At 35.2% G+C, this 26,468-nt stretch overlaps 1 protein-coding gene across 17 annotated transcripts in view; it reads right to left on the bottom strand.

Annotated features, from left to right (window-relative positions):
- DOCK9 (dedicator of cytokinesis 9) overlaps positions 1–26,468 on the bottom strand; it is a 125,973-nt gene that overhangs the window by 45,270 nt on the left and 54,235 nt on the right. For all 17 annotated transcript variants that reach the window (XM_032182225.1, XM_032182295.1, XM_032182319.1 and 14 more), the window contains exons 8-29: positions 24,000–24,174; positions 22,699–22,766; positions 18,745–18,819; positions 18,502–18,642; positions 17,906–18,106; positions 17,651–17,773; positions 15,382–15,464; positions 14,660–14,782; positions 12,888–12,967; positions 12,620–12,807; positions 12,441–12,506; positions 11,379–11,471; positions 10,969–11,092; positions 10,481–10,602; positions 9,044–9,130; positions 8,313–8,402; positions 6,946–7,061; positions 6,738–6,807; positions 6,459–6,584; positions 6,259–6,330; positions 678–824; positions 68–151 (exon numbers count right to left, since the gene is read on the bottom strand). In XM_032182225.1, coding sequence (XP_032038116.1) covers positions 68–151; positions 678–824; positions 6,259–6,330; positions 6,459–6,584; positions 6,738–6,807; positions 6,946–7,061; positions 8,313–8,402; positions 9,044–9,130; positions 10,481–10,602; positions 10,969–11,092; positions 11,379–11,471; positions 12,441–12,506; positions 12,620–12,807; positions 12,888–12,967; positions 14,660–14,782; positions 15,382–15,464; positions 17,651–17,773; positions 17,906–18,106; positions 18,502–18,642; positions 18,745–18,819; positions 22,699–22,766; positions 24,000–24,174 — 2,454 coding nt within the window. The remainder of the gene's footprint in view (positions 1–67; positions 152–677; positions 825–6,258; positions 6,331–6,458; positions 6,585–6,737; positions 6,808–6,945; positions 7,062–8,312; positions 8,403–9,043; positions 9,131–10,480; positions 10,603–10,968; positions 11,093–11,378; positions 11,472–12,440; positions 12,507–12,619; positions 12,808–12,887; positions 12,968–14,659; positions 14,783–15,381; positions 15,465–17,650; positions 17,774–17,905; positions 18,107–18,501; positions 18,643–18,744; positions 18,820–22,698; positions 22,767–23,999; positions 24,175–26,468) is intronic.

Here is a 26,468-nt window from a genome sequence, read left to right as displayed (position 1 = left end):
AGGACTCTATCCACATGCATCAACAAGAAGACAATCCTTAAAACTAATTTGTTTAAAAACAGAGTACCTTTGGATCTCCTGGTGCAAAGCAGCTGATGTAGTTATTGATTTGCTTGAAAACAAAACCTCTGTCCATAAAAGTAAAACACCTCTATGGGAAAAACAAACAAACAAGATGGAATTGATTTAGTATTGCTTCAGTGCTCAGTACTTGTTTATTTTCCAAACACATTGATATTTCAGTCAGTTTGAACATAAACAGTAAAACAAGCAATTTAAATATACCTATACATATGCATACCAAATTTCCTCTTATCATCCAGAATGGAAACTGCAAATAAAACAACTGTTATGTTACAACTGTTATAAATAAAATATTACTGAAAGCATGAAATCTTTCTGGGATTAAAAGATAACTAGATCATATTGAAGGGGAGGGGAAGACAAGAAAAAATAAAAATTTTGATAAAATGTAAATTCATTAAAAATCAAACCTCTGAAAATATGTATTTTTGATCACAGAAGACAAATTGTATTTCAATGCATTTTAACTTGGACATAGAATTATACTTTGAAAGCATTATGCACGTTCAGTTTTATATGGGTCAGCTTTAAAATTCATGAAGAAACAGCATTACTGCAAAAGTAACCACAGAGCCTGTCACTTGCGTACTTACTTTTATAAAGGCAGCAAGGCTGTGGTTGGCATTTTTTGAAGCCTCTGGATTGTCTCTGTACTTCTGAGTGATGTGTGGCATTAGCATATTAACAACCGTCTCAACCGCATGATGAAAGGAAGCAGAAAATCTCTGGTTTCGCAAGAGCTAGAAGCACAAATTCAGATACATATTTAATATGGTTTATAGCACTAAAATATACGAAAACTTATTTTACATAAGATATAGATAACTCGACATGGAAGGGAGACAAAGCATTAAGAGGTTTTCAAATTCTCATAGTAGTTTAAAATAGCATTTTATTTAAAGATTTTCCCGAGTCTTTTTTCAAGTCTCATCCATGGTTTTTTTCTTTCTTTCTTACTTTCTTTACTCTCCACGTTTTAAGTTTCCACTCATCAGAAATATTTTCCTTTGCCATTAAGTTCTTTGTCACTTAGCTTAACAGATTTCCTCTACATTCATGATTTACCTGTTTCTACTCACCATCTATATTATTATCTTCATCAATTATTTCATACATCCCGACCAGTATTGGTCTGTAAGTTCTCTTCAACTTATTGCTGTTACAGAGTCTCTTTTATTTTTCTGTATCTTACAGTCTATAATAAATTGTCTTTTGTCTGTAGGGACTTAATGACTTGTGGGGTGAGGTTAAAGGAGAAGCTAGCTTTGACAAAAACCATTTTAACTGTCATTGCTTTTCTTTCTGAAAACTGTAAGATCAAAATATCCAAGTGCTTTGAATACTTTGTCATTTGTATACCTTTTTGAACTAAATTGAATGCAACATTCCTAGGCAGAACAAGTCATTTTCAGGGCACTACAGAAATCAATGATTATACAGTTTGCTCTCATTTGAGCTGTGCTCCAAAGACTTTAGATCTATCTTAAGAAAAATTAGGTTTCTAAAAATTAAGGTCGGAAGAGATACCCATATAAATATCAACAGTATTTATTAATGACATAAGGTATGTCAGTCAGTGCCCTAAAATATACTCAGTATTTTTTTTGACAGTAATTAAATATTTGTAAAATACCATAAAAATCATGCTATAGAAATAATTTTGCTGTACCTACAACTGCAGAATTTTATCAGAACTCCTAAGAAGAAAATATCTGAATGCATCTTTACTAGTTTACCCAACAAGACAGACAAAAGCAAGCAAAATATTTGAGAGAAGTTCTGCTTTTTCTTTCATGTGACAGAAAAGATGACAATGAGGTTAGTTCTAAAAGTGAAAATGTTTTTTAACATCATGTATGAAGGAAACAATGAAAATCTGCAATAGAAGTTCAGTTCAGTAGTTTTCTTTAGCCATAAAATTTATATCATAGTATTGCAGGAGACAAACAAGCAAGAACGGCAGTACACAGCAAAGAACTCGAATCTAAAAGCACATGTTAGCAGAACTTATTTCCATTGTACAATTTGAACAGCTCATATTTGAGGGTTGCTTTTAAAGATGCTATTAAAAACAAATAAAGTGTTAACCTGAAATGAATGAGGTTCCTATATAAGAAGTATATCTAACATACAGAATTGAAACAATCTGAACCTAAATGAAGCACTAGAATAAACTGGTACAGGGAAGAGTGGGACAAACAGAAACTAGAAGGGTATTTTCCAGTATCAAGTTCAGTTTGTTTGTTTTTATTTAAGTATGATTACTACACACTTCTATAACAATACCTATGAGTTCTCATAAGAAATGTGGCAACATTTTGGTAGTTTCAATGTTTCATAAAAAAAATCTCTGCATGAGCTGTTACCATTTTAGAAAGATTTAGGGTTATAAAACCTACTAAATTAATGAAAAACGTCACTACGCTTCCTTATCTTCTGAAATAGGATGGGAATCTTAAGTTAGAAGTGCCATCAGTATTTAGGTCACATTTTTGTGGTCTGTCTACTTCTTTTTGGCAACTTGAAATCATAAATAAAATGAAACTAGCCGTGAGAAGCTTCTTTGAAAATTTAGAGTTCTTTCATTAACAGTATTTGCTCTGTTTTATTTAAAATCACACTGATACAAGGTAATCAAATCTTTCTCAGTCATCTACAGCTGACACTCTTTCTTTACCAACTTTGTTTTCCTGTCAAATGAAAATCTTGTTAAAATTGAGTGTCTTCCTCAGATGCATGTGCTCTGCATATTTAATTTGTTAGATTTGTTATTGGGGTTACATGGGTCAGTAAAGGTTCACTAGCTTCGAGATAATGAGTCAGTATAATTATTTCCTTCCTCCACATGGATAACAACAATTTAAAAAAACAAAACAAAACAAAACAAAAAAAACCCACACTTTTAGTAATGTGAATGCTCATCAGTGGCAGTAAACCATACTGTGCAGGAGATGCAGATTAAGGGAGAGAAAACTAAAATCATGGACAATGGCTGAGTCATTCTGAAAAGTGAATTTCATTTTTTTTTGTTTGTTTGTTTTACACAGACTCCTGCTTTTAAAAAGATTATGTTCTACTGTGCTTATTTTATCCACCATCTGATCCCAATTTAAAAATGTAATCACTAGCGTAAGAAAGTTATTATTAAATTAAGGAAATGGGTTTGCATGATAGCAAGTCAGCGGTTTATTTGAAGTTGTTTTATTATTTATTTATTTATTTAACATAAATACTTTTTCCATACTTGTGCAAAGTTTTGTAGGTTTGTTAAGTCAGGAAAAATTAGATAAACTCTGTTCAGCCAAGCCAAAACAACATTATTTTGCAGAACATCACCTAACCGAATCCAGCAAACATCCTCAAGCCATACAAGTATCACACATACCATGTTTTAAGAAACTTGCCCAGCTATACCACATTATGCAATTTAAGAAGATGCAATTTTTAAAAAAAGTTAAATACTGTAAAATAAAAAGCACTGCTAGGACTGTCAGGTACATACTGAAACAACAAAAATTCCTTTTTTTTTCTTCTTCCAATATCATTTTTAAATGATACGATTTTAATTCAGTTCCAGAAATCTCTGGAAAATTTCAACTTTAAATAAAAATCAATGTTTTCTGCTTTATCAGATTATATGTTCATTTCCACTTAATTTATTAACTAATGCAATTAATTTAATTATAATAGACAAAACCACAAAATACAGTGTGGTAAAACAAGAAATACTCCATTCACGGAGTGAACAAAGGCACAAACTCCTTCCTCAAGGAATATCAAATCAATAAAGGAAATTTACATTTATAGATCCTCCTGTCTTTTCCTAAACTATTTGAACAGGTACCACTGAAACTGCAAAATACCAGTGAAGAACAGAAAGAAGTCCGTATGATGATGTTTGAAGAATGGCATGCTAGCAAGGTCTATTGGTCTGCCATCCCTGCTGATGTAGGGGATGGAGAGTCATGCAGCACCACAGGCACAAGGGACATTGACGGATTAGAAATTACAGAAGTGCACGGGAATGGTCATACAGGAATTAGGGCTTCTCCCCCCAAAAAGGGGGCAGGATCACTAGCCCAACTGAAGTGCATCTACACCAATGCACATAGTATGGGCAACAAACTGGAGGAACTGGAAGCCATTCTACAGCAGGAGGGTTATGACAGCCGCTATCATCAAACAACCTTATAAAACATAAACTATAGACGTTGTCTATAAAACAACGCCTTATAGACCACCTAACTAGGCCAAAGAGGCAGATGAAATATCCTGCAAACAGCTGGAGAAGTCTCACAATCACTAGCCCTTATTCTTTTTTTCATCTATCTGCTGGAAATTCAACAGAGTGGAGAGGTAACAGCCTAGGAGGCTTCTAGAGCGTAAGATAACTTCCTGACACAGCTGGTGAGTGAGTCAACTAGGGATGGTGCCCCAGTGGACCATTTGCTTGTAAATAGAGGAGGACTTGTGGGTGATGCAAAGGTTATAGGCTGTCTGCTGCACAGCAATCACAAATTAATCGTCTGATTCTTAGAAAAGTAAGGAGTGGAGTTAGCAGAGCTGCCACCCTGAACTTCTAGAGGGCAGACTTTGGCCTGTTGAGGAGACTGGTTGGCAGAGTCTCTTGAGAGGCAGTCCTGAAGGGCAAAGGTGTTCAGGAAGGCTGGACACTCTTCAAGAAGGAAATTTTAAAGGTGCAGGAGCAGGCCATCCCCGCATGCCAAAAGATGGCTGTGGATGTGGTCTACGTAGATTTCAGTAAGGCTTTTGACACCATTTCCCACAACATTCTCCTGAAGAAGGTGGCTGCTTAAGGCCTGGATGGGTACATGCTTCACTGGGTTAAAAACTGGCTGGGTGGCTGGGCCCAAAGAGTTGTACTGAATGGAGTTAAATCCAGACTGGTTACTAGTAGTGTCTCCCAGGGATCAGCTTTCTTTAATATCTTTATCTAGATGAGGACATCAAGAGCCCCCTCAGTAAGTTTGCCGACAACACCAACTTAGGCACAAGCATTAATCTGCTTGAGGGTAAGAGGGCTCTGCATAGGGGTCTGGATAGGTTGGATCAATGGGCCAAGGCCAACTGCATGAGGTTAAACAAGACTAAGTGCCAGGTTCTGGGCTTGGGGCACAACAACACCAGGCAATGCTGGAGGCTGAGGGAAGAGTGGCAGGAAAGCTGTTTGGCAGAAAAGGGACCTTGGGGTATTGGATGATAGCAGGTGAAATATGAGCCAGCAGTGTGCTCCAGTGGCCAAGGCGGCAAACAGCACCCTGGCTTGTATCGAAATAGTGTGGCCAGCAGGACCAGGGAGATGATCGTTTCCTTGTACTCTGCTCTGGTGAGGCCGCACCTCGAGTGCTGTGTTCAGCTTTGGGCCCCTCAGTACAAGAAAGACATCAAGGTGCTAGAGAGTGTCCAAAGAAGGGCAATGAAGCTGGTGAAGAAAAATATGACAAGGAGTGGCTGAGGGAACTGGGGTTGTTTAGCCCAGAGAAAAAAAGGAGGCTCAGGGAAGACTTTATCATGCTCTACAATTGCCTTAAAGGAGGCTGTGAAGAGGTAGGTGCTTGGAAGAAGAGCCCAATTGCAAGTGATAAGACAAGGGGAAACAGCCTCAAGTTGTGTCAGGGGAAGTTTCAATTGGATATTAGGGAAAATTTAATTACTGAATGCGTTGTGCAGCACTGAAATAGGCTGCCCAGGGAAGTGGTTGAGTCACCATCCCTGGAGGTTTTCAAGAAATGTGTATATCTAGAACTTAGTAGCATGGTTTAGTGGTGGGCTTTAGTACTAGGTTAAAGGTTTGACTGGATGATCTCAAAGGTCTTTTCCAACCTGAATGATACTATGATAAATACTATACTTACTGAAAGGTCTAATGATTTACACAGGCTGCTCTACTATATGGATTTTAAGGGGTTTCTATCCTTTTAGAATGATTTTAAACCAAGCTCTGTAGATCTTTCTAATATCTCAATTCTAATATCTCAATTGCTTTCTCCTGCTTTGCTCTTTCCCTCCTTTCCTTACAAAAGAAATTGTTAAAAGTTTTTTGTTTTTTGTTTTTGTTTTTTTTTTTTTTTAAATAAAATTATACAATTGGAGAAGGAAGAGACTGCACAAATTGCCATTAGAGTAACTTTTTTTTTCCACAAGTTGACATACCTTCACTTTAGAGTTTTCTATCAAATACTGAGCCATTGATTTTATCAGAACTTCAAAGAAGAACCAGGAATACTGCAGAGAAAAGAAAATATTCTGTGAAATCACTGTAGGCATTGAGTAATAATTTCAATACAATTAATTCCTATACTTAAATTATGACCAGATAAGACCATACAGTAAAAGCATAGTTCAATATATACCTTAAGTAGCTTGTTGCTTGTAAGAAAATCAGCAGATGGCTTTAGAATTGTTGTCATGGACTTTGTCAATTCTTCATGTACTGTCTTATATTCAGAAGCAACGTAGGGTTCAGCTTTATAAGCATACTTAGGGAGGAAAAACAGAACATAATAGGAAACCATGACATAATAAGAAACAGTTGAAATCAAACTGATACAACTCTATTTATATATATATTTTATTTTTTTTAAAGAGTTCATTTACTTTTAACTGGAGTTATTTTATTTAATTGTGCCTACCTTGACGTAAGATCTCAAGTAGCTATCCAAGCCTTCTTCATGACACTGTGCAACAATATGGATGATAACCCTAGACAGAAGTCAGAAACCAAAACTAAGCAAGTCTACAAAGAAACCTATGATTGCAATTGCAAGTGTTATTCAGTTACACATTTATGTCATAACCCAGCCATCATTTAAACTCTGTGAAGAACTTGAAAATCTTTACCTTGTCACATTGACTGCAACTTCCTCTTGGGTTGCCCTAGTGAGAACTCTAAACAACTGATTGAGAACAGTTGGCAGGAAAGCTATCATCACATGGCCTTCCATAGCATGAAGGCTCTGAAAGAAAGCAGTAATGTTGTCACTCCCTTGAAATAAGGGCACTGAAATCACAAGTTCTAAAACTGCAAAAATTGCTGCAAGTATTTTTCCAAAAATATAGGCTGCTTGCGTTATTTGGTGTTAAGTACCCAAAATACAACTGCACAGAAGGCAACTGAGAAGAGTTTCCAACATAAATATTTGCACACATTAGGTTGCACACAGACATCAAGATGTCCATATGCAAGAGAAGTAAAGACTATTTGGGCTTCCGGGAGGCCTAGCTAAACAGGAGTTTGGCCTACTGAAACCAAGAATAGCAGTAACTCGTTATGTGCCACAGAAGATAGCATTTGTTTTCTGGTACCTTGAAGCGAGATAAAGTCAATACGATATGTAATTTAGTGGTGTGGAACATGCTCATACTGCGCAGTTAAGAGTCTTCTGGTATTTGACGACAAATAAAGAGTTTTAAACAAACTGTGGTTGCATTATGCTGACCCAGGGATTTTGGCAAGACATATTCTTGTCACTGAACCTAAAGATTTTGCTAACATCGAATTAATATAAATTTAAGTAAAGTAAGGAATAAGCTATCCAAATATATTACGGAAGTTTTAGGGCAGGGAAGATAGACCAGAACCACGTTTTTGACGTAACCAAAATCACAAAGCATATTCAGTTCAGAAGCGTGCCACATTCAATAGTTAAATCCTTATGTAAGCGTCATGGACAGACAGTCCAGTTTTATGAACTGACGATGAAGACAAATACAGTAATTAATTTTGTTGTGTCTAAGAAAATCTGGAGTTACTTGTGATACCTTAATGGATTTTAAGATGACTGAATTTTGGGTTCCACATTAAAAACACGGCCTATTTTGTTAATATAAAATTGCTATGGAAACCATACACTCTATTGATCTAGTCCTGAAAGACAACTGTAGACACGAACCTGATGACCATCTGAGCAAAATTTTAGAAAACAGGTCATCAATTCCTCATCATTCCCATGTGCAGTTTGATGTGATTAATTTGACACAACAGGCCATTGGTGTTCTGAAATTATCAGCCATAGTGCTAACCAATACTAACTCATTACTCCCTTAAGGTTTCATCTTACATTGTAATTTTAAGTTTATCTAGGGCAAGAAACATCTTCTTCTTTTATATTGTATATTACGTAAATGAGACCTAGACAATGTCTGAAGCTCCTAGGTTTCACAAAGATATAAAAAATTATAATTTGTTATTCACTGACATTTTATACCTTGAGATATTTTACTAGATCAGTTCCTAGTGCACGTGCTCCAGATTCCGTTTTCTGACAGTACTGAAAAAAATTATGCAAATGCTGGTCCTGTCAAAGACAAAAAAAAAATTAAACGTTATCTAACATGACTATCTAAAACATAACACATTATAATGTTTATACATGAAATCCATATATGTCTATATAACTTATTTTTGAAAGTTGAATGTAAGTGTGCTACTCTGAAGGCTAATTTTGTCTCCATGTAACACTTTTTTTTTTAAACCCACCTAAGAAATTCCCAGTACTTTTGAACACCCGTTATGCAAAACTTCATCTATATTTGCTTCAAACCAATTGACATGTGGAAAATAGAATAATTCATGTTAGTTATCCCAACTTATCATACTATGTATTTTATGAGCAGCTATAACAGGACTCCTTGCTTTGCAGACATGCCACTAAATAGCTTTCAGATGACTACAATCTCTTATCTAAATGGAAGTTTCAGAATGGAATGGATGAAAATATTAGACAAAAGTCTCACATTTTGAATAGCTTTGCTCTAAAATCTGCTGCTTTTCACAGCTGATGTGAAAGACAGAAACCATGCAGAACATCCAAGAGACAAAAAACAGTAAGATAGTAGCAGATTGGGTAGTAGAAGCTTCCCCAGATATTGTATATACATATCAGAAACATACATTATTCCTAAAACTTACTCTTATTACATTTGTTTTTTAACTCACCTGCGTATACACAGTTGACACCAGATGAGTGGATATTTTTAACAGCTGTTTGCCTCCATCTACCCATTTAATTTCAGGACCAGAATGCTGAATGCACACATGCAGAGGAAAAGTAAAATAATGTAGCAGTATACTAGAATAAGACAGTGCTTTCTTTATAGTACCACAAACAACACTTTTTTCTAAACAGAAGAAGAAATGTGTACAATGAATAAAGTCATAAAATAAAAAAGGAAAATTATGCAGGCAATATTACCTAAAGCATTTATGACATTTATTTTTAAAGTCCCACTGTAGTTTCCTTACTTACTAACAAAATGACTTTTCTTTGAAGTCACAGATTTCTTATTTCCCCTAAAATTGTGCAAAGAAATGTTTGGCTACAGAGAAACACGTACTGCTTTTCTGAAAAAAATAACTGAAGAATTTCTGTAGGTACTGACATAGTGTAAATCTTAACATGGGTCACCGACAGGTATTAGCCAGTACTTCCTTCCCATTCTCAGTTCTTTGCAAATGGGATGGGAAGGCTCAGCTTTCTCCCCTGACAATCAGTTATGGAAAGACTTTACCCTTAGATCTACAACTAGTCTTGGTCCTAACCTCCTACCCATGGAGGTGAGCAGAGATGGACAGCAGAGGCATAAAAAAAAATACCTACAATATGAAAAGATGAAAGATGTAAAGATGTCAATGGCTGGAAAGCTTACAGTAGAGTTTAAAAAAGAAAAAGTGGTGGAATAGGAGGAGACCAACACCTCTTGCTGCTGATTTTAGGCCTCTTCCTCCAAAATGAGTCAATTTTCTCTCTGCATTTCATTCCTTTAGTCAAATCCCCTGCCACATTTCACATTTTGTATCCTCCTTGGTATTGTTTTTATTACTATTAATTTTGCAAGCTTTCTGCTTTGAAAAATACAACCATAAATTTTACTAGTGAAGTATAAAGATCACAAAAATCAAGATGTGAGAATAAGACTTTTTCAGGAATAAAGGACTTACTGAAAGGAGACAGCATGAAATGCTAAAAAGAATTTAGTAAAGGACTTCAGATTATTTGCATATCTTCATAAACTGAAAATACTTTAAAACACTTAAAAATTACTAACTTCAATTATTGCTACAAAATGAAACAAACATTTTCTAAATACATCAGCTAAATAATAACAGAAACACATAATTAACAGCTTACAGGAAAAACTACATTAGGGTAGGTTGATTCATATTCTTTTGAAAGTCAGAATTTAGTCATGAACTTTGCCTCCAGCTTGTGTTGGAGTTAATTTCTTTCTTTTAAGTCAGATGCATAACTTTTACAAAGAACTCCGTTTCACATATAAAAACAAGTGACTTGATCTTATCAGGCTGGGGAATTACAATTAATTCTTCTCTCTCTATTTTTTTTTTGAAAGATTAGAACAATTTTATATACCATACCTTTCCAACCCCCACTTCTTGATAACTAAGATAGCCTGGTGGAAGATTTGCTGACACTGGAATGTGTTGCTCATTTGTCACCACTCTTCCATCTTTTATTAGTGGAAGCCAAGAATAGCCAACTATGAAACATGAAAGGAAAGTAATTTCAAATATGTCATGAATCTTTATATAAATGCTTACAAAAGTCTTCCAGTCTTCCAATATGTAATTCATAAACGAGAAAATGTTAATGTAAGGGTCAAATGATTCAAACTCACACAATTAGAAAGAATTGAAAAGGCAAGTAAATTCTTATGAGTTTGAAAATATATACATGTTGTAGGCATCCTAAAACATTTAAAACACGAAATACTTAATGAAATCTTTCTGTCACTGTAATATAAAGCATCATATGGATCAAGGCAACAAAATCATAGTTTATCAGCTAAGCATACTTCATAAGATCTCCCAGGTAGTTACTGAAAGCAAACCACTAGCAGACACACCTTGTGTTTCAACAACATCTTTCTTCTTTGTACTCCCTTTGCTTGAATTGTCACAGCTGACATGGTAGAAGGTGAATAACAAATGGTGCTTTTCATGTAACTGAGTGGGCAATTCTATTTTAATCTGAAAAGCAAAGAAACACAACCTTTGTAGAAAACTTCAGTCAGAACAGTGACATGCCATACTGGTTGAACAATCTGACTTAAAAGCAGTTCGAGTTTGTTATTTGAAGCAAGATTCGAGAATTACACTTACAAAACTTTCAAAAATATTTAATTACAGTGAAAAGGAGGGTCTGATTTAACTGACACCGTTAGCAAGACCTTCACAACCCTAAAATTTTTGCTAGTATTTTTGAAATGTAGTTAATACTTAACACAGTAAAAATCACCTCAGAAATGTAGCTTACCTCGTCATAGAACTCCGGATTTTGGTGGTGATGCAAAACAGCAGCAAATGCACTTCTAGTAAATACTGGTCCGCCTGGTCTACCATAGATACACTAACAGTAGAAAAGAGGGAAAAAACAGAAACGACAACAAATTCTTTTTCACTCTTAGGTAAAAGTTTCACCAAGAATTTGAAATATTTTAAGTTGTGTTACATATTTCAGTAACAATGGACATTTCGTAATGCAACTTTTGTATGTCAAAAGTGTTGATCTTAAAAAAAAAAAAAAAAAAAAAAAAAAAAAAAAAAACCCCACAAACTTAATGTGGATATCAGCAGCGATTAAAAACTAGAATTGATGAGTAAGCTATTGACCTCCTTTCAACTGCGGAATTTAGATGAATGCATTGTACAAAACAGCAAATCAAATTGCTATAGAGAAGCTGACAAGATGAAACATTGAAGCACCCCGACTTGGTTGAAAAACTGACGTGTCCTTTGAAAAAGGAATTTCTAAGGAAAGTGAATAAAGAGATTACTGCAAGGTCTCTAGAAGTTGTCTGTATGTTGCTATGATATTCTGATTATTACTGGAACCTATAAGGTCTTGCCTTTAACTCTTGGTTTCTTTGCACAGACAGACTACATCACCTGTAGTCTGCCTGCTGTGCAGTAGAGTTGACACTGTGGTTCACCTCAGAACTCCTATATATTTTTCAACTTCATTTCTTTCAGGCACTTCATATATACTGTGATAGCTCAGGAACAAATACAGACTTGGTTCTGTAGATGGTCTAAAGATTTATTGTTTTTACTGCTTAGAAGTTAGAGCAGGCATAAGGCACCCTTGTTTGCAACAGGTTTAATACTGGGATTTTTGTTGATATAAGGAAAGAAAATGCTCTTAGTAATCTTTTATTTCAAAAACAAGCAAATCATCTAGAAGTTACTTCTATATCAAATGCAAAAGAAGGACAGAAAGCTACCACCTCGAGCTAGATAAAATCAATCAAGTATTAGTGTCCTGATTAGCTAACTGGTCACAGTTTTCTTTAAGCAGTCACGAAAAGCGAAGACTAACCTTTAAAGGCAAAGAATCCTCTTCATCAGAATCCTTGAACTCAATGCATACTGCAATATTTCTAGCCTAAAGCAGCATTCAAAAACAAAAACACTTAATTGGAAGGAACATCACAGAAATATAGTATGTAAACAGTATCAGTGCATTGGAAAAAGAATGTATTGTTTGCTTATACTCACCTTTGCAAAAGTCTTTTGACTGTCATATTTCAAGTGCTTTGGATAAACATAAAGATGATTGTTGTAAATGGTGAAAGGCTGAGTGTGTCTTGGTATACAGGGAACAAATTCCTCTATTTCAAGCGTTACTAGTGTCTTGGTACTATTTTCAAACTGTTTCATAGGAATGTATGATGAATTAACATAATCTGAAAATATATTAAAAATCAATATAAAGCTGAAGAGAAAACAACTGAATGTCCATTTAACAGTGTTTATTAATACTTACTTGGAAAATCTGGTGACACATTATCAATTGTAACATCCAGATTTCCTAAAATAACAGGAAGCTTGGCCATCTTTTCAGGCCTAGTGGAAGAAAAAACAAAACCAAAAACCTCAAAGTCAGGCTAAATGCAAAGCTATCAGAATGCCAGAAAAAAAAAAATAGGGGGGGGAAGAGGTGGGAAAGAGAATAGGAAACAGAAGCAAAAATAACATCCTGAAATAGGAGTATGAGAGGAAAGGTGGTTTGGGGGTGGACGACTTTATTATTTTTTTTCCTCTTCTCTTTTTAAGAATTTAAAAGAGAACTAAGGCTTTATTCACAAATGTGAAAATAAGTAAGAAAAAGCACTTTGATTCCCTTTCTTTATATTGAAGTGAAAGCCTTTTAAAAATACAGATTTTCTTTGTCTTGTAGTAACTCAATATAATTGGCAAAGAGGGTATAGCCTTAAACTTAAATGGCCATCAATGAGCATTGATATTAATAGGATAAACCTGGGGGAAGACCAAAGAGGAAGCGAAATCAGTAAGTTAACAAAATGCGTCTTTCTCTCAGTAATTTTTTTCTGTGTTGTTCTTTTCCTAGAGTAACAATAATATTTAGTCTTAACAAGACTACAATAACATTTCTTAGATGTTTCCATCCATGTAGATAATCCAAAATATGATTTGAAGTAGGGGCATTTTCCATGTTAAAATATCAGTACAGTACCTTTTTTTAATTATTATTATTATTAATTATTGCAAAGGAAACAGCTGCAGTATTTTCCAAAAATACTATCCTGCACTGTATTGTGGTTGAAGTATGGATTCTGATTCCAATAGTTAAGCCTTAGACATTACAATCTCTTTCTTACTAAAATTCCTGTGAAATACCATACACAAATCCACAAATAAGGTACTGGAATAACCAAAAGCATTTCCATAATTCACAAAGTAAAGTGATGTGGTAGACTAATTTACTATATTAAGTTCAGATTCAATAATATTGTTTATAGCAAGGAGTAGCTGTACACAGCAATTTCAATGCTATGTAAACGTCAACGAAACTTTGAGGAGCTATATAAAATTGAATTAAAATACCTGTTACAAACCTCACTACCTAAACAGATTTGGTAAGTAACAATAAAATAAAGAAGCTATATCAAAAGCCTTTTAAGATCTGTGCTTAGCAAACATTAATATAAAATAACAGAAATGGAAATGCCTTTGCAAAGCAGGAAAAAATTCTCAGTAAATCTAAATATTTTAGTTATTTAATATGATCATCAGTCAATAAGAGATTCTTAAGCCTTGCACAAAAAATGATGCGATCTTTAGGAACAGTTTGTAAAAAAGTATGATTGGTATACTGTTGTTGAGGCATTCTAAGCCAGATGCACTCCCAAGGAAGGTGGAGTGGATACCAACTTGAAGCCCCCTCCCCTGAGACCTAGCGTCCTCTTTCCAAGGTCAGTGCAGGTGATACTTGCTCATACTTTGCTTCCTGTGAGAGCCAGAACACTGCATCGTGCAGGCGTAACACCTAACATAGAGGTACTTGAGTATATGATGGTTATACATAGCATAATACTTCAGTCCTGCTCAAAGCCCTCAAATGCTGCAAAGGAGAGATCTGTAGGTTGTGTGAATGCACTGAATGTCTGTACAATTTTTGTATTTTAAGTGAAAACATAAATATATACATCAGAAGATGTTCTTCAACTGGAGCATCTAATAAGAGAAAAGATTATTGTTTAATTTTCAGGATAGAGTGAGGAAAATTAAACTTACTTGCGGAAATCTGCTAACAATTTCAGCATGTCTTCATTTGAAAGCTTGTTACTGTCTTGTCTGAAAAGAGGTGAAAATCTTGCATTTTTGTCCAGTGTTCCCGAGGCATCTTTAAACAATGTCCTGAAAGTCAAAGTCTTGCTTTCAGATGAGTTAATACAACTGTTGCAATTATCTTCAAGAAACTTCTTTACTACAAAGTAGAACATACTGCACTATCCTTCATATTAAATACTCAATATTCCTTTCATTGTAGGGAAGTTTTAACATATAAATAGCTCAGTGTAACAAATGAAAGAGAAACGTTTAATTCTTAGTAAAATTAAAAATCTTGACAATGGAAAACAGTTGCCAATATTCAAGAGTTTGAACAATAATGTGATAAATTTTCAACTTTTTTCCTACTACAAACCTTAAGTCTACATTTGCTTTTCAGAAATCTTTGTTTAATTGAAAGCAAAACAAAAAATAATTTAAATAGCACATTGAGATTTAAACAAAATGAGATGCAGAAGATAATAGGTTGAGTTGAAGGGGACCTTAAAGATCACCCAGTTCCAACCCTCCTGCTATAGGCAGGGATGTCACCCACTAGATCGGGTTGCTCAGGGCCTTGTCCATCTTGGTCTTGAACACCTCCAGGGGTGGGGCATCCACAGCTCCTCTGGCCAATGTTAAAGAAAAGTGAGGAAAAACTACATATTGGCAAGATTTGTCCTTACCTAGCTGCCCAGGCAAAAGGCATTCTATATTGACCTAGTCTCTGGCATGCCTGCTTAGCGTTCTTCAAAACTTTCTGTGCAACCTTCAAGGGACGTAAGAAATTGTCAAGTTTTATAAACAACAAAACTCTACCATACAAGAAAAAAACACACATTGACACAGATATAAATTAAATTAATACCTCTTAACAATTCATTTCAGGTTAAGCAAGGCCTGCTGATCTCGCAACATTTCACAAGTGAAAACAAACCCATCCACACCTCCTGATAACACATTTAATTAAGCAAGAAAAAAAAAAAAAGAATTGCTAACAAGTCATCTGATTTCTGCCTTCTTTAAAATGTAAATATTCAACAACTGATAACTTAACCATCAGAAAAGAGAATGAGATGGGACAAATTGTTCTCATTAGAATTTTCAGGTTTTGGTTTTGTAAACTATGAAATATGAACAAATACTTCCATTATATTGAACCAACAAGCAGAGCTAGAAACTCACTATTTTGAAATGTTCAACACAGTGCTAAACCACTTGACCTATGGCAGAACCTCCTGACAGAGCAGTAGGTTTCTCTTTTCCAGAAGTCAGCTTTCTGTGTGTACCTAACACAGTGGAAAGTATTTTCTAGAGGCAGAAAAACCCAGAGTAAACCTGCTTGAATACTATCCCTGATCTATGCTGTTGACATTAAGAGCTGTTTCTATTGGTGTGCCCTTTAAGCCAACTCTCTATTATCCTTTCTTGTAAAAAGATGAGAAATTACATTTAAAAGCACAAACTCTTGATCAATAATTATCATTATTCCCCAATATCAGTGTTTAATGGTAGAACAAGTGATCTATGTAATTTTTTTCTTCCATTTTTTCCTTCTCCTTGACCAGAGCAGCAATTCTGCAGGGAACTGGAACTTGCTTATTGCACTGACATAAGGGGAGGCCTACATAGCTGGTCAGTACTGTTCTGCTTTTGTTTCCAGCTAATTCAGTGTAATCCCAAAGAACAAGAATAGACAAAAATTCAAACTAAGGATTCAATTGTGTAAAGTTACGAGCAAATGAAAACCAGAAACGGGCAGCATAAGTTAATATAACAATGAATGTTCTTATTTGGCTGTTACTGTAACACAGGTCAACATAGCATTCAGCATCAAATTTTGGAACACTTGGGCTTAACTAACTTTCCTGTGTGGCACAGGCCCAAGACCACCAAAAAGCAGTTATTCAGTTCAATTTTGCTTTAACTCAGTAACAGTCAGCACGCACTTCAAAAACAGGCTCTCAAAATGCAGAGCTGTTGCTTTCTAATGATAGCTGCAAAAAAATCTCAGCCATTCCTGGAAAAGCAAATCAGTAGCCTGCTCTATATTAAGACCAAGTGAAAAATACAGTTTTTTGCATTTAACTTAGCCAGAACTAAATCAGTAGGAGAGAACACTGTTCCTCTGCAGAGACTGAGTGTTAACCCTTCATTCGTCCCTTTTCCTAGCTGAAAGCAGGAGGAATATCAACAACACCTGACATTGCTTACAAAATCTCTATTACCCTCATCGGACTATTTAAACACTGCTCTAAGCCAACAAAATTAAAACACTGTTGCTTCACTGACAGACAAGAAACAGCAACTGAACAAGTTTCTTGTTAGCTAAGTTTCAAAAAAAAAAAACAAAAAAACCCCTTAACATTAAAATGTTACATTATCCTAGACTTCTAAAAAATTCATGTTTCAGTGGTTTATTTCCAAAGGTGATACAGAGTTCCTTCAAACCTACAGAGCATGTCAAACGTAAAAATCTACTCTTAATGATATCGGTGGTTCTGAAGGAAATCAGTAAGAATATAGATATGAAAGTTACAGTGAACAATGGTCACTGAAAACTGAGCTAAAGAAAAAGACTGTAACAATTATATAGTAAATGAGATCCATTAACTAATAGAGATATGCAGTTAGTTTCTGACTTATATTTAATATTTCACTTGCAACTCAACTTTCACATTGAAGATTAGCATTCTTTCATCAGTTTAAAGCCATTAAAAATTATAGATTGTCATGATTACAAAGAGCTAAATAATTTTTTTTAATTATATACTGGACTTTACTGATAAAATTTCAATAACAACAGTTACTACTAATAACTAGAACTTACTAAACCAAATCATTGTCACTGGAATACCTTATAAAAGAACCATGTTTTTGATCGACATTTTTTAACTCCAAATCAACCTGTCCTGCCTCACTATTTTTTCAGTGCCACAAAAGAGGATAACGTACCTTTGAAGAATCTGAACTTTTCATGTATGGTTCAGCGCAATGCGTAATACTTCCCTGTAATACTTTTTCTATTCTGGCCACAAGGAAAATGTCAGGATGAGGACACGTGACTGAAAATATTCCCTAAAAATAAAACACAAGATAAATATAAAATGAAAATGCACGCACTTTTTACATCACATAACAAAAAGCCATTTGAAGCATGATGGACAACTGCCCTATTCAAAATCCAAGCCACATTTCACTAATTCTTACCTGCTTTGGATATTGTAACATCGTTTCATAAATGTCTTGAATTCTGTGTGAACCATCACCACTGCCATTCATCATTGGTTGAGGTGCATTGGATAGCATGTGCCTTACTGACGTGTGGTTCAAATCAACATGGAAATCTGCAGAAATCTTCCGGTTGTTTTTAATATCAAATAGTGATAATGTGACAAAGAAAGGTTCTACCTAGACATTTTAAAAAATAATGAAATGTCATTGTTATCATCTATATTATTGTAAAAACATGTATGACAGGAAGATGAATATCATATTTGTAAATAAAGGACCACAACTCTAGATATTACTGACATTGTATAGAAGACAGTACAAGAAAAATTTCAAAAAATTTCTTTTTTCAAAAAATTTCTTATTTCAATTTCTACAACACAAGGTTTGTTACAAAGGTACTTCTTATAGCATTTAGGCTCTCATTTCAATTTAAAAGAGTAGGAACACCCATAAACACTCATGAACAATGTTTCTCAATCATAGCAAAGACTTTTGCTATTAGGAACACTGTCAGCAAAATATTGAGACATCCGTTACAGTATTAACAGAAAATAATTAGGTGAATGACTTACATTTGTTGTTGGTCCTTCTTCATTTTCAGCAACACAGCTTTGCAAATTGAAAGATAAATCATTACACTTCACAAGAATTTTTTTTCCAAACTTCTCTTCAAATGGCTTCACGTCTGGTTCAATACCAGAAAAGTCAAGTTTCTTTAAAAAGAGAAAAAGAAAAGGAAAATTAAGTATGTTATTTTTCATACCCAAAGGATCAACGTACAAGGAAGAGTGTTATTTCCTTTTAAAAAGTCTAACCTGTGCATCTGGATCCAAGGCAAAAAGTTTAACTCTGCTTTCACTTTTGATCTTTATTTCTGCTTCTCTGGTACTCTGTCCAAAATAAGAAAAACAGTCATTTAATAGTGTGATACAAAGAAAGTGGTTTTCAATCTCATTCTTTTTTCCTGTTCAAAGCTTTAAATATTTTTAATTCATGCACTCTTCTCTCCCTGAACTTTGCAACTGCTTCGTTTAAATTGCTCCATCATGTCCAAGCAAAAAGAAAAACATATTTTCCTTTGCTTTTTTGAAGACTGGATTTTCCAGTCTCCAAAACATTAAAAACAGATAAATAAAAAACACATCAGCAACATGTGGCCTTCCAAACTAAAGGAAAGTATACCCCAGTGTAGCTCATATACCATGCTGACTCCTTAAACCATAGATAACTTTCACATTATTTTATTGAAAAACAAACAAAACAAAAAACCACACCACAAAGAAGCATGAATGGTATGAACGTAGGTTGAAACTCAGAGCGATAGTGAGACCATAATGCTGCTCTGGAAGCAACAGGTTAGCTAAGTTAAGAAACACAATCAAATATTTTTGTTGTTTTGTTTTATTCCTGTTCTTGAGCTCTACTGCCAATGAAGTGTTTTTTCTGTGGGTAGATGGAGGGAAAAAAGAAAGCTGTCCAAGAGACAAAACTACCACACTGAAAAGTTACTTCTCAGAGCTTGGAGGTAGTACACTGATCCTGCTCAGTATTTGTGGATACCTACCTTTAACAGTAAGAGAAAACTGAAGTAGCACAAATGGAATGTGAAAATTGCTGGTATACATAGGTTATTTTTCCATAAAACCTTGAAAGAATATTGTATGATTTTTTGAGTCAAGGGAGACGAGAAATGGACACATCCCTGAGCCAAAACTAGCAATGTAGTATAGTTGCCATTCTCAAAGTATAGCTAAACAGGGATATAGAGTATTTCATTTGAGGTGGGAGTCTATTTTTGGGTCAGCCTGTACTGGCTAGATGTTACCGACCCAAAATGTTGATCACTGACCATCAGCAGGAAGTGGTCTCCTGCCCACATCTGCTTTGTTAGAGGTTTTAAACTCTAAAGATGTCACCAGCTCTAGTAGCTCAGAACTCTATTTTAGGCTAATAATAAAAATAACTTAAAGGATGCATAACAGAAGAGGAACTTTTGAGGTTTGATTTTGAGCATGGATGGTTTAATTGATTTCATTTACTATGATCTTTACTGCACAGGAGAAAAGACAGCAGTTGCTGTGGAAGACATGACCAAGACAGTCAAAACCAGCAGAGTGTTGGCAGACTTCACTTGTTCAGCAGCTAGCATAATTGAGATGCACATGACTAAACTGTGAGGAAGTGTAAGATGACAAGAAGTTCCTTTGCATGTTTTGGAAAGGGAATGGTCAGCAGCAAGACCTGAAGAGGAAGACCTACTCATACAAGCAAGCCAGAAATTACTTCAGCCCAGATGTATTGAATGGTTTTAGATCTGTGTTTTTTGCACTGAAGACAAGACAAAAATACACATTTTTTGACAGGCAGATTGCTGGGGAGTTGGGCAGAAGTCAAGAACTGAAAATGTATAGTCAGCAACCCTCCCTACAGCCTGGCAGGGACTCTGGAATTCCATTTCCTCAGCGTTACTGGGATAATGCTTTCCTACCACAAGAAGCACTGGGACATGCAATTATTAAGCAGGTACTTGGCCACACTGATTATGATAGTCACATCGTTATTTAAGCCAGAGGTCTAATTAATATATTTATTTTTTTTTTAAATGAAGATTTTAAAAAAACTACATTCACACTTGGTACAGAGACAGATTCAGCAGAACAGACAGATTCAGCTATGTGTGCATTGAAGTGCACAAACCCATTTTATTTAATCTTATAAATTAACAGCTGTTGACTGGAAAAAGGAAGGCTCAGGTGTACTCACAAGGGTTAAACCTTTCCTGGGAAGACACTTTTTCCCTTATTGTCAGGTGGCTCTAATATCACCCCTGAAGGGATTTCTCTTTCCTTGTAAGATTATAAATTCATCTATTGTGAAAATCTCCTCCCAGAACCAAGAAAAAAATAAAAGAGTAACTATAAACTCATCTAAAAGAAGGCTCAATGCCTTAGAAGTCTTCCACTGGGAAAAACAAAACCAAACAACAAATAACAGCTGAAAAGACAATGCAAGAAAGAACAGAGAACAAAAATCTTCAAAAATAAACAACTTTTATATAAAATAATCAAATCAAAGCACAAGTAATGTACTAATGCAAATGGGGAGAATTTTTCCTGTTCTTCTCTAGGTAAAAAAAAGGCTAGAAAAATGCATTAGAGCAAACAGTAAAGATGAACTTGAATGGGAAAACCAAACATCTTATTTGGAAAGAAACAAATTTAAATAGGTTGTATCCACAGAAGAAAAAGAGTCAGTGCTTAAAGAGCTGAGGAAAATAACATGCTAGGAAAATATCTAGCCTACAGAGTTGCAGTGCTTCCTATCAAAAGGTTACGGAAACAGGAAGCGGCATTTGTAGTACAAAACTGGCACACGGGTGCCACAGCCCGTAATAAAAGTCCACTCCAAAGGTCATGTGGGATGTAAGTATTCTGATAGCTCCAACTACGAAGAAAGAAAAATCTTACATACAATAAAGACATCTAACTTTATATTTGTTTTGGAAATACCTTTTCCGTGGCCTCACGTTACTATGCTGTTTGGTGCTTACAGCTCTTCCAAGGAAAACTTGATTGTATGCACCACAATCCCAATTCATTTCCAAATGCAGCTGTAGCTGGAGTTAGCATAATAGGTTTTTGTGTGTACGAGCCAAGTTGATTACAAATAGGTTACAGAAAGAAATGTCAGGCAGCCAGTTTGGGTGCTAAAGTCCTGTTAGTGTATAGTGAATCTTCTGATGTGTTAGCTAATAAATAGCATTTGTTTTACTGCCTGCTCTCAGTTTATAAGCTGTACTCCTTCAGGAGTAGTGACTAGGTCAGGCAGACCCTCTGAAAAGAAGAGGGGAGAATTCTAAAGCATGGTCAAGGAGTAAAGCGTCAAGACTGCAGGCTGTATCACACAAGAAATAGTAAGCAGTCACTATTCTGCTACTTCAATAGAAAAAGGTTACCAGCTCCAGTCCTTTGGTAATTCAGCAAAAACTTCTCCCCTAGAGAACTCACAAAACTTACAACGCACAAGTCACTATTTTAACTGAAATCAAGTCTGCAAATTGGCTGGAGTACAGTTACATTTGTTTTCTATGTATTTCTACTCAATCTTCTTCTATTTCTATTTTGTTTTACTTACTTGGTGTTTTCACTATGCAAAAAATTGAGTATTACAGTTCATATTCAAATAAAACATCAGCTGAACAATCTATCTGCTGTTCTTTGTGGGCAAGCAATAATGGAAAGGTCTACAGATTTCCATCTCAAAGACATGAGCAACTCAGGACTCTAACCACATTTCTACAAAAACAAAACTGAAATGCAAGAACTGCATCAATGCAATAAATATCCACGAATTTGCCAGCTCCTTACAAGCACAAATACATCATCATTGCTATTAAGCTTCTCTACAGTTTTAACCGTAAAGATAAATCTTGAGTATAACTAAATTACTTCTACTGAAGTAGTTAACACCTGTATGCAGTAAAACAACATATGTAAAATACAAACTAATGAAATAAAACTTGCTGCTCTGAGACATGTACATGTGCTTTACATCTTTAAGATCTTTAAGACATCAGCCAGGTTGCTTCCAAAAGCAGAAAATGAGCAAGCTCAATAACCACGACTATCGACAAGAGCTTCCAAGCTTTTAAAGTACCACAAACTGACTGGAAGCTGAAAGCCAACACCTTAACTTTACTGAAAGTCCACACAACTAAGTATTATGTTTAGGACTCTATATCCTGAGTAGTCATTCATAATATATATTACCTTGGCAATTTCAGGATAGTAGTTATCAAAGCTACTTGATGAGCTTTCCATTTTGCTTTGTTCATCATCTGCAATTAAAAAAAAAAAAAAAAAAAAAAATCAAATAACTACTTACAAATTTCTGTAGCAAAGATATTTCTGATTAGTTTGTTTGTAATTCACATCCCCTCAAAAATAACAACCAACAAACAGGTTGTGGTCAACTCTATAATTTCACTTTGTAAAGATGTAAAGTAGCACTTATTCCTAATCTTACCTAGAAAATAGCTATCAGCTTTAATACCAGTTTTGATACCCGCACTGGAGAAGATGCTCAATGTACAAAATGTATATTAGTCTTTCCATTATGCATTTTAACTTGAACTCAAAATACATTGCCTCTGTTTGTTCAGGTTTCCAGGTCTACTCTCCAATGGCTACTGGAGTTACAAAGCAGCCATTCAGTTAGCTTTAAGAACCATCTTTTGGTTCTAAGGTCAGTTGGGGACCACTGATGACTATAATGTCCTTCACAAAGCTGCAGGCTTCTCTTTTTCTGATTTGCTTTTGTTGCAAACGTATCATGTTAAGTTCTGACTATCTTTACCAAAAAAAAACATATCGAATTTTAAACTGTAATGATACCTTTTGGTATATAGTGATATTTATAAGCACAGGGACCTATAACCTCTTCCAGGTTCTTCTGGATAGGCATGTCCTTAGTCTGATACCAATTTTCTTCCCCATCCACTTTCAGGACAAAAATTGCAGAAGATGACATACAGACTCTCCTTTTGTCACCCACCTATCAACTGTACTTGCATCACATTGCTTTCAGATGTCTGCCTTACCTATACTTAAAGGGTTCCAATAGCAAAGAAGCAAAAAAAATATATATATCTGTGGTCAAGAAAGTCGTGTGTAAATTTAAATACCTCATTACTATCACAATGTCCTGTTGTTCTATCTACAGTGGACACAGAACAGATTATTCAATTTTCAACATATTTTATGCATTTTTAAAAATAAGTCCCTCCTTGATCTTCTCTTTTTCTTAAACTACCTTGGTCACGATTTTTCATTGTGGGTTCTATTATCTAGACTTCTGAACAGTTCCTTTATTCTATAATGCTGCCCAAAGGGCATAACTCTCATCAGCTCAACAGACAATGAGAAGACCCAGAATGACCAAAGGAAAATAAATTTTAACAACAATATAAAGCCTTTATAAAAACATACAAAATATAAAGCCTTTATTTCTGAATGCACACATATTGACATTGTCAAGTAAGTGTACCAGCATAGCTGGAAACCCTTCTTACCTTCATGAGATTCTCCATTTCTCTTTTCTTGCATTGCAGCCTCGAAGTTAAGCTGAAGGATTTTGTTCAGAGTGTTTATCCATTCTTCCATCTCAATTTCACTGTCTGCAGCTAAAAGGTAACTACTCTTGTCTTGCATCTTGAGCTCAAATGCAAAACGTCTGACTTTATTGTTCTATAATAAAATAAAAGATTTTTTTGACATTTTTACATCTTGTCTACTCATAAATCATTCATCTAATTCATCTAATTCTTTTTCATCTAATTCTTATTCATCTAATACTTTTGTACTTCAAATATTTCAAAGGCACACACTTGGAACAAGTGTATTATTATAATCCTTTTTCCTCTCTGATATTTGACCTTCTGAAGTTATGCATACCACTTCACCAAGTGGAAGTATAAAAAATATTAGCCCATTTTCCCATTCCTCCCATCATTTTGCTCGTCAAGATTTAAAAAAAATCCAAATGTGACAATGAATACGGCATTACAAGTATCAAGTCTTCATGTATCCAGATCACCTGGAAGTGAAATTAACCAAGACCTACTGATAAAAGAGCACGAAACAACATTTGAGTGAGAATCTTTTGCATGCTGCGTTTTTATACCAGAAGTTGTCATAAATAGTCTCAACTCTGAATACACCGATATTACAAAATTTAAATACACATGAAGTTGGGAATCAAGCATTTCTCCTTTGTTCATCAACCATTAATGTCACCTTTTTTCTACGATTTAAGTCAAGGCCTCACAAGTACTACCTGGCTTGACTCACATTCCTGAGAATGAATTCAGAAGTCTCAAATGCCAACAAATGAAAATTCTGCATTATTGTCACAGTAACTAAAAAAACTCTGACAAACTCATTAGTTAAACATTAAAACAAACAACAAGACAGCCTTGATGGTGGTTTTAAGTTAAATTTGATGTCAAATTACATTCTGGTTTTCACCATACTTCAGATGTTTCAATTTACAGAATTAACTACTGCTTGCCAAAGCATTCAGCTTCCTACCAAATGTAAGTTTCTGTTAAAGATATAAAGAAACATGTGGTCTCCAGATCTAAGGCAGCCTTACCAATTGAAGTCAGTTTGTCATTTACTTCCTTACTGTAACCCTTAACTTTCACAGCTGAAATCCTTTACATAGGTGGTGCATCTTACCACTTGTCTGCTTTCACAGATGAGTGAGTTAGTGATTAAGCTATGTATTTATATGGCTGCATACATTATGTGGCTGGACTTTTTTTTATGCGGAGAAGTCTTAACATACCCCCAGACTACAAGAAACACCCCTCACCCCGAAATACTGTCGCACATACTCGGCATTTCCCCTTACAGAAAGGCTGGTGAAGGAGTTTATTCCAACTGCTTTATCTTTAAAAATCTATTCATGAAGCCAGCATTTTTCTGTTCTGTGCACCCTCTGCATTTAAAGAGCAAATAGTCTATGTACTAAATGAACTTAAAACACAAATGAGAAATGTTATAAGAAAGCAGTTGGAACTAATCCTCCCTCACAAAAAAACAAACAAACAAACAAAAAAACTTACTCTGAAACAAATAGTTTGGTTCCTGAGAACAGCAGCTTAGAATTATGTTCACCTTAAAAGAACAACTACTTCCATGCATTCCAAGTCAGACAACTGTAAAATGCAGTGGTGGGACTTTTTATTTATTTATTTATTATTTATTTTCCTGTTCTATTAAATGGAATTTCAATTTTTGTTGTGTAAAGACCACTTTTTTCTCCGCATGAGATGACACTAGACAATACTCCAGGTCACCAGTGCAGAGTAGATGAGAACATAACATGCATAACACTCATCACCAGTGCTGAGTAGAGGGGAAGCATCACCTCCCTTGAACTGCTGAAAATACTTTGCCTAGTGCAGCCCAGGATACCAATACATTTAGAATCATTCATTTAGGTTGGAAAAGATCTTCCAGATCATCAAGACCAATCATCAACCTGACCTACTGCATACCATCACTAAAGCATGTCCCTTAGTGCCACATCTCCATGTCTCTTAAATACCTCAGGGATGGGGACTCTTCCATCTCTCCGGACAACATTTTTTTTTTTTTTTTTTTTTTTTTTTTTTTGCATCAAGGACACATTACTTGCTCATGCTCAACCTGGTGTCCAGCAGGACCCCATGTTTTTTTCTGCAGAGCTGCTTTCCAGCTGGGTGATCCCCAGCACGACGTACTAGTGCCTGCGGTTGTTCTTCCCCAGGTGCAGGACTTTACATTTCCCTTTGGTGAAGTGCACCTATTGTGGTTGCACTTCCCTTTGCTGACGGGCCTTTCTATTTGTAACTCTTGGAAATATCAATGCTTTCTAATCACATAAATGAATATAGCATCGCCCTCAATAGTCTATAACAGAGCCACAGGCTGATACCTAGAAACTAGCCATCACCTGGATGAGAAACAAAAAGAGCCTTTTGTTTGTTTGAAAC

The sequence above is a fragment of the Aythya fuligula genome, chromosome 1 (genome assembly GCF_009819795.1).
Source record: "Aythya fuligula isolate bAytFul2 chromosome 1, bAytFul2.pri, whole genome shotgun sequence".
Lineage (NCBI taxonomy): Eukaryota > Metazoa > Chordata > Aves > Anseriformes > Anatidae > Aythya > Aythya fuligula.
The sequence above is the reverse complement of the archived record's forward strand: the minus strand, read 5'-3'. Positions and strand labels throughout refer to the sequence as shown.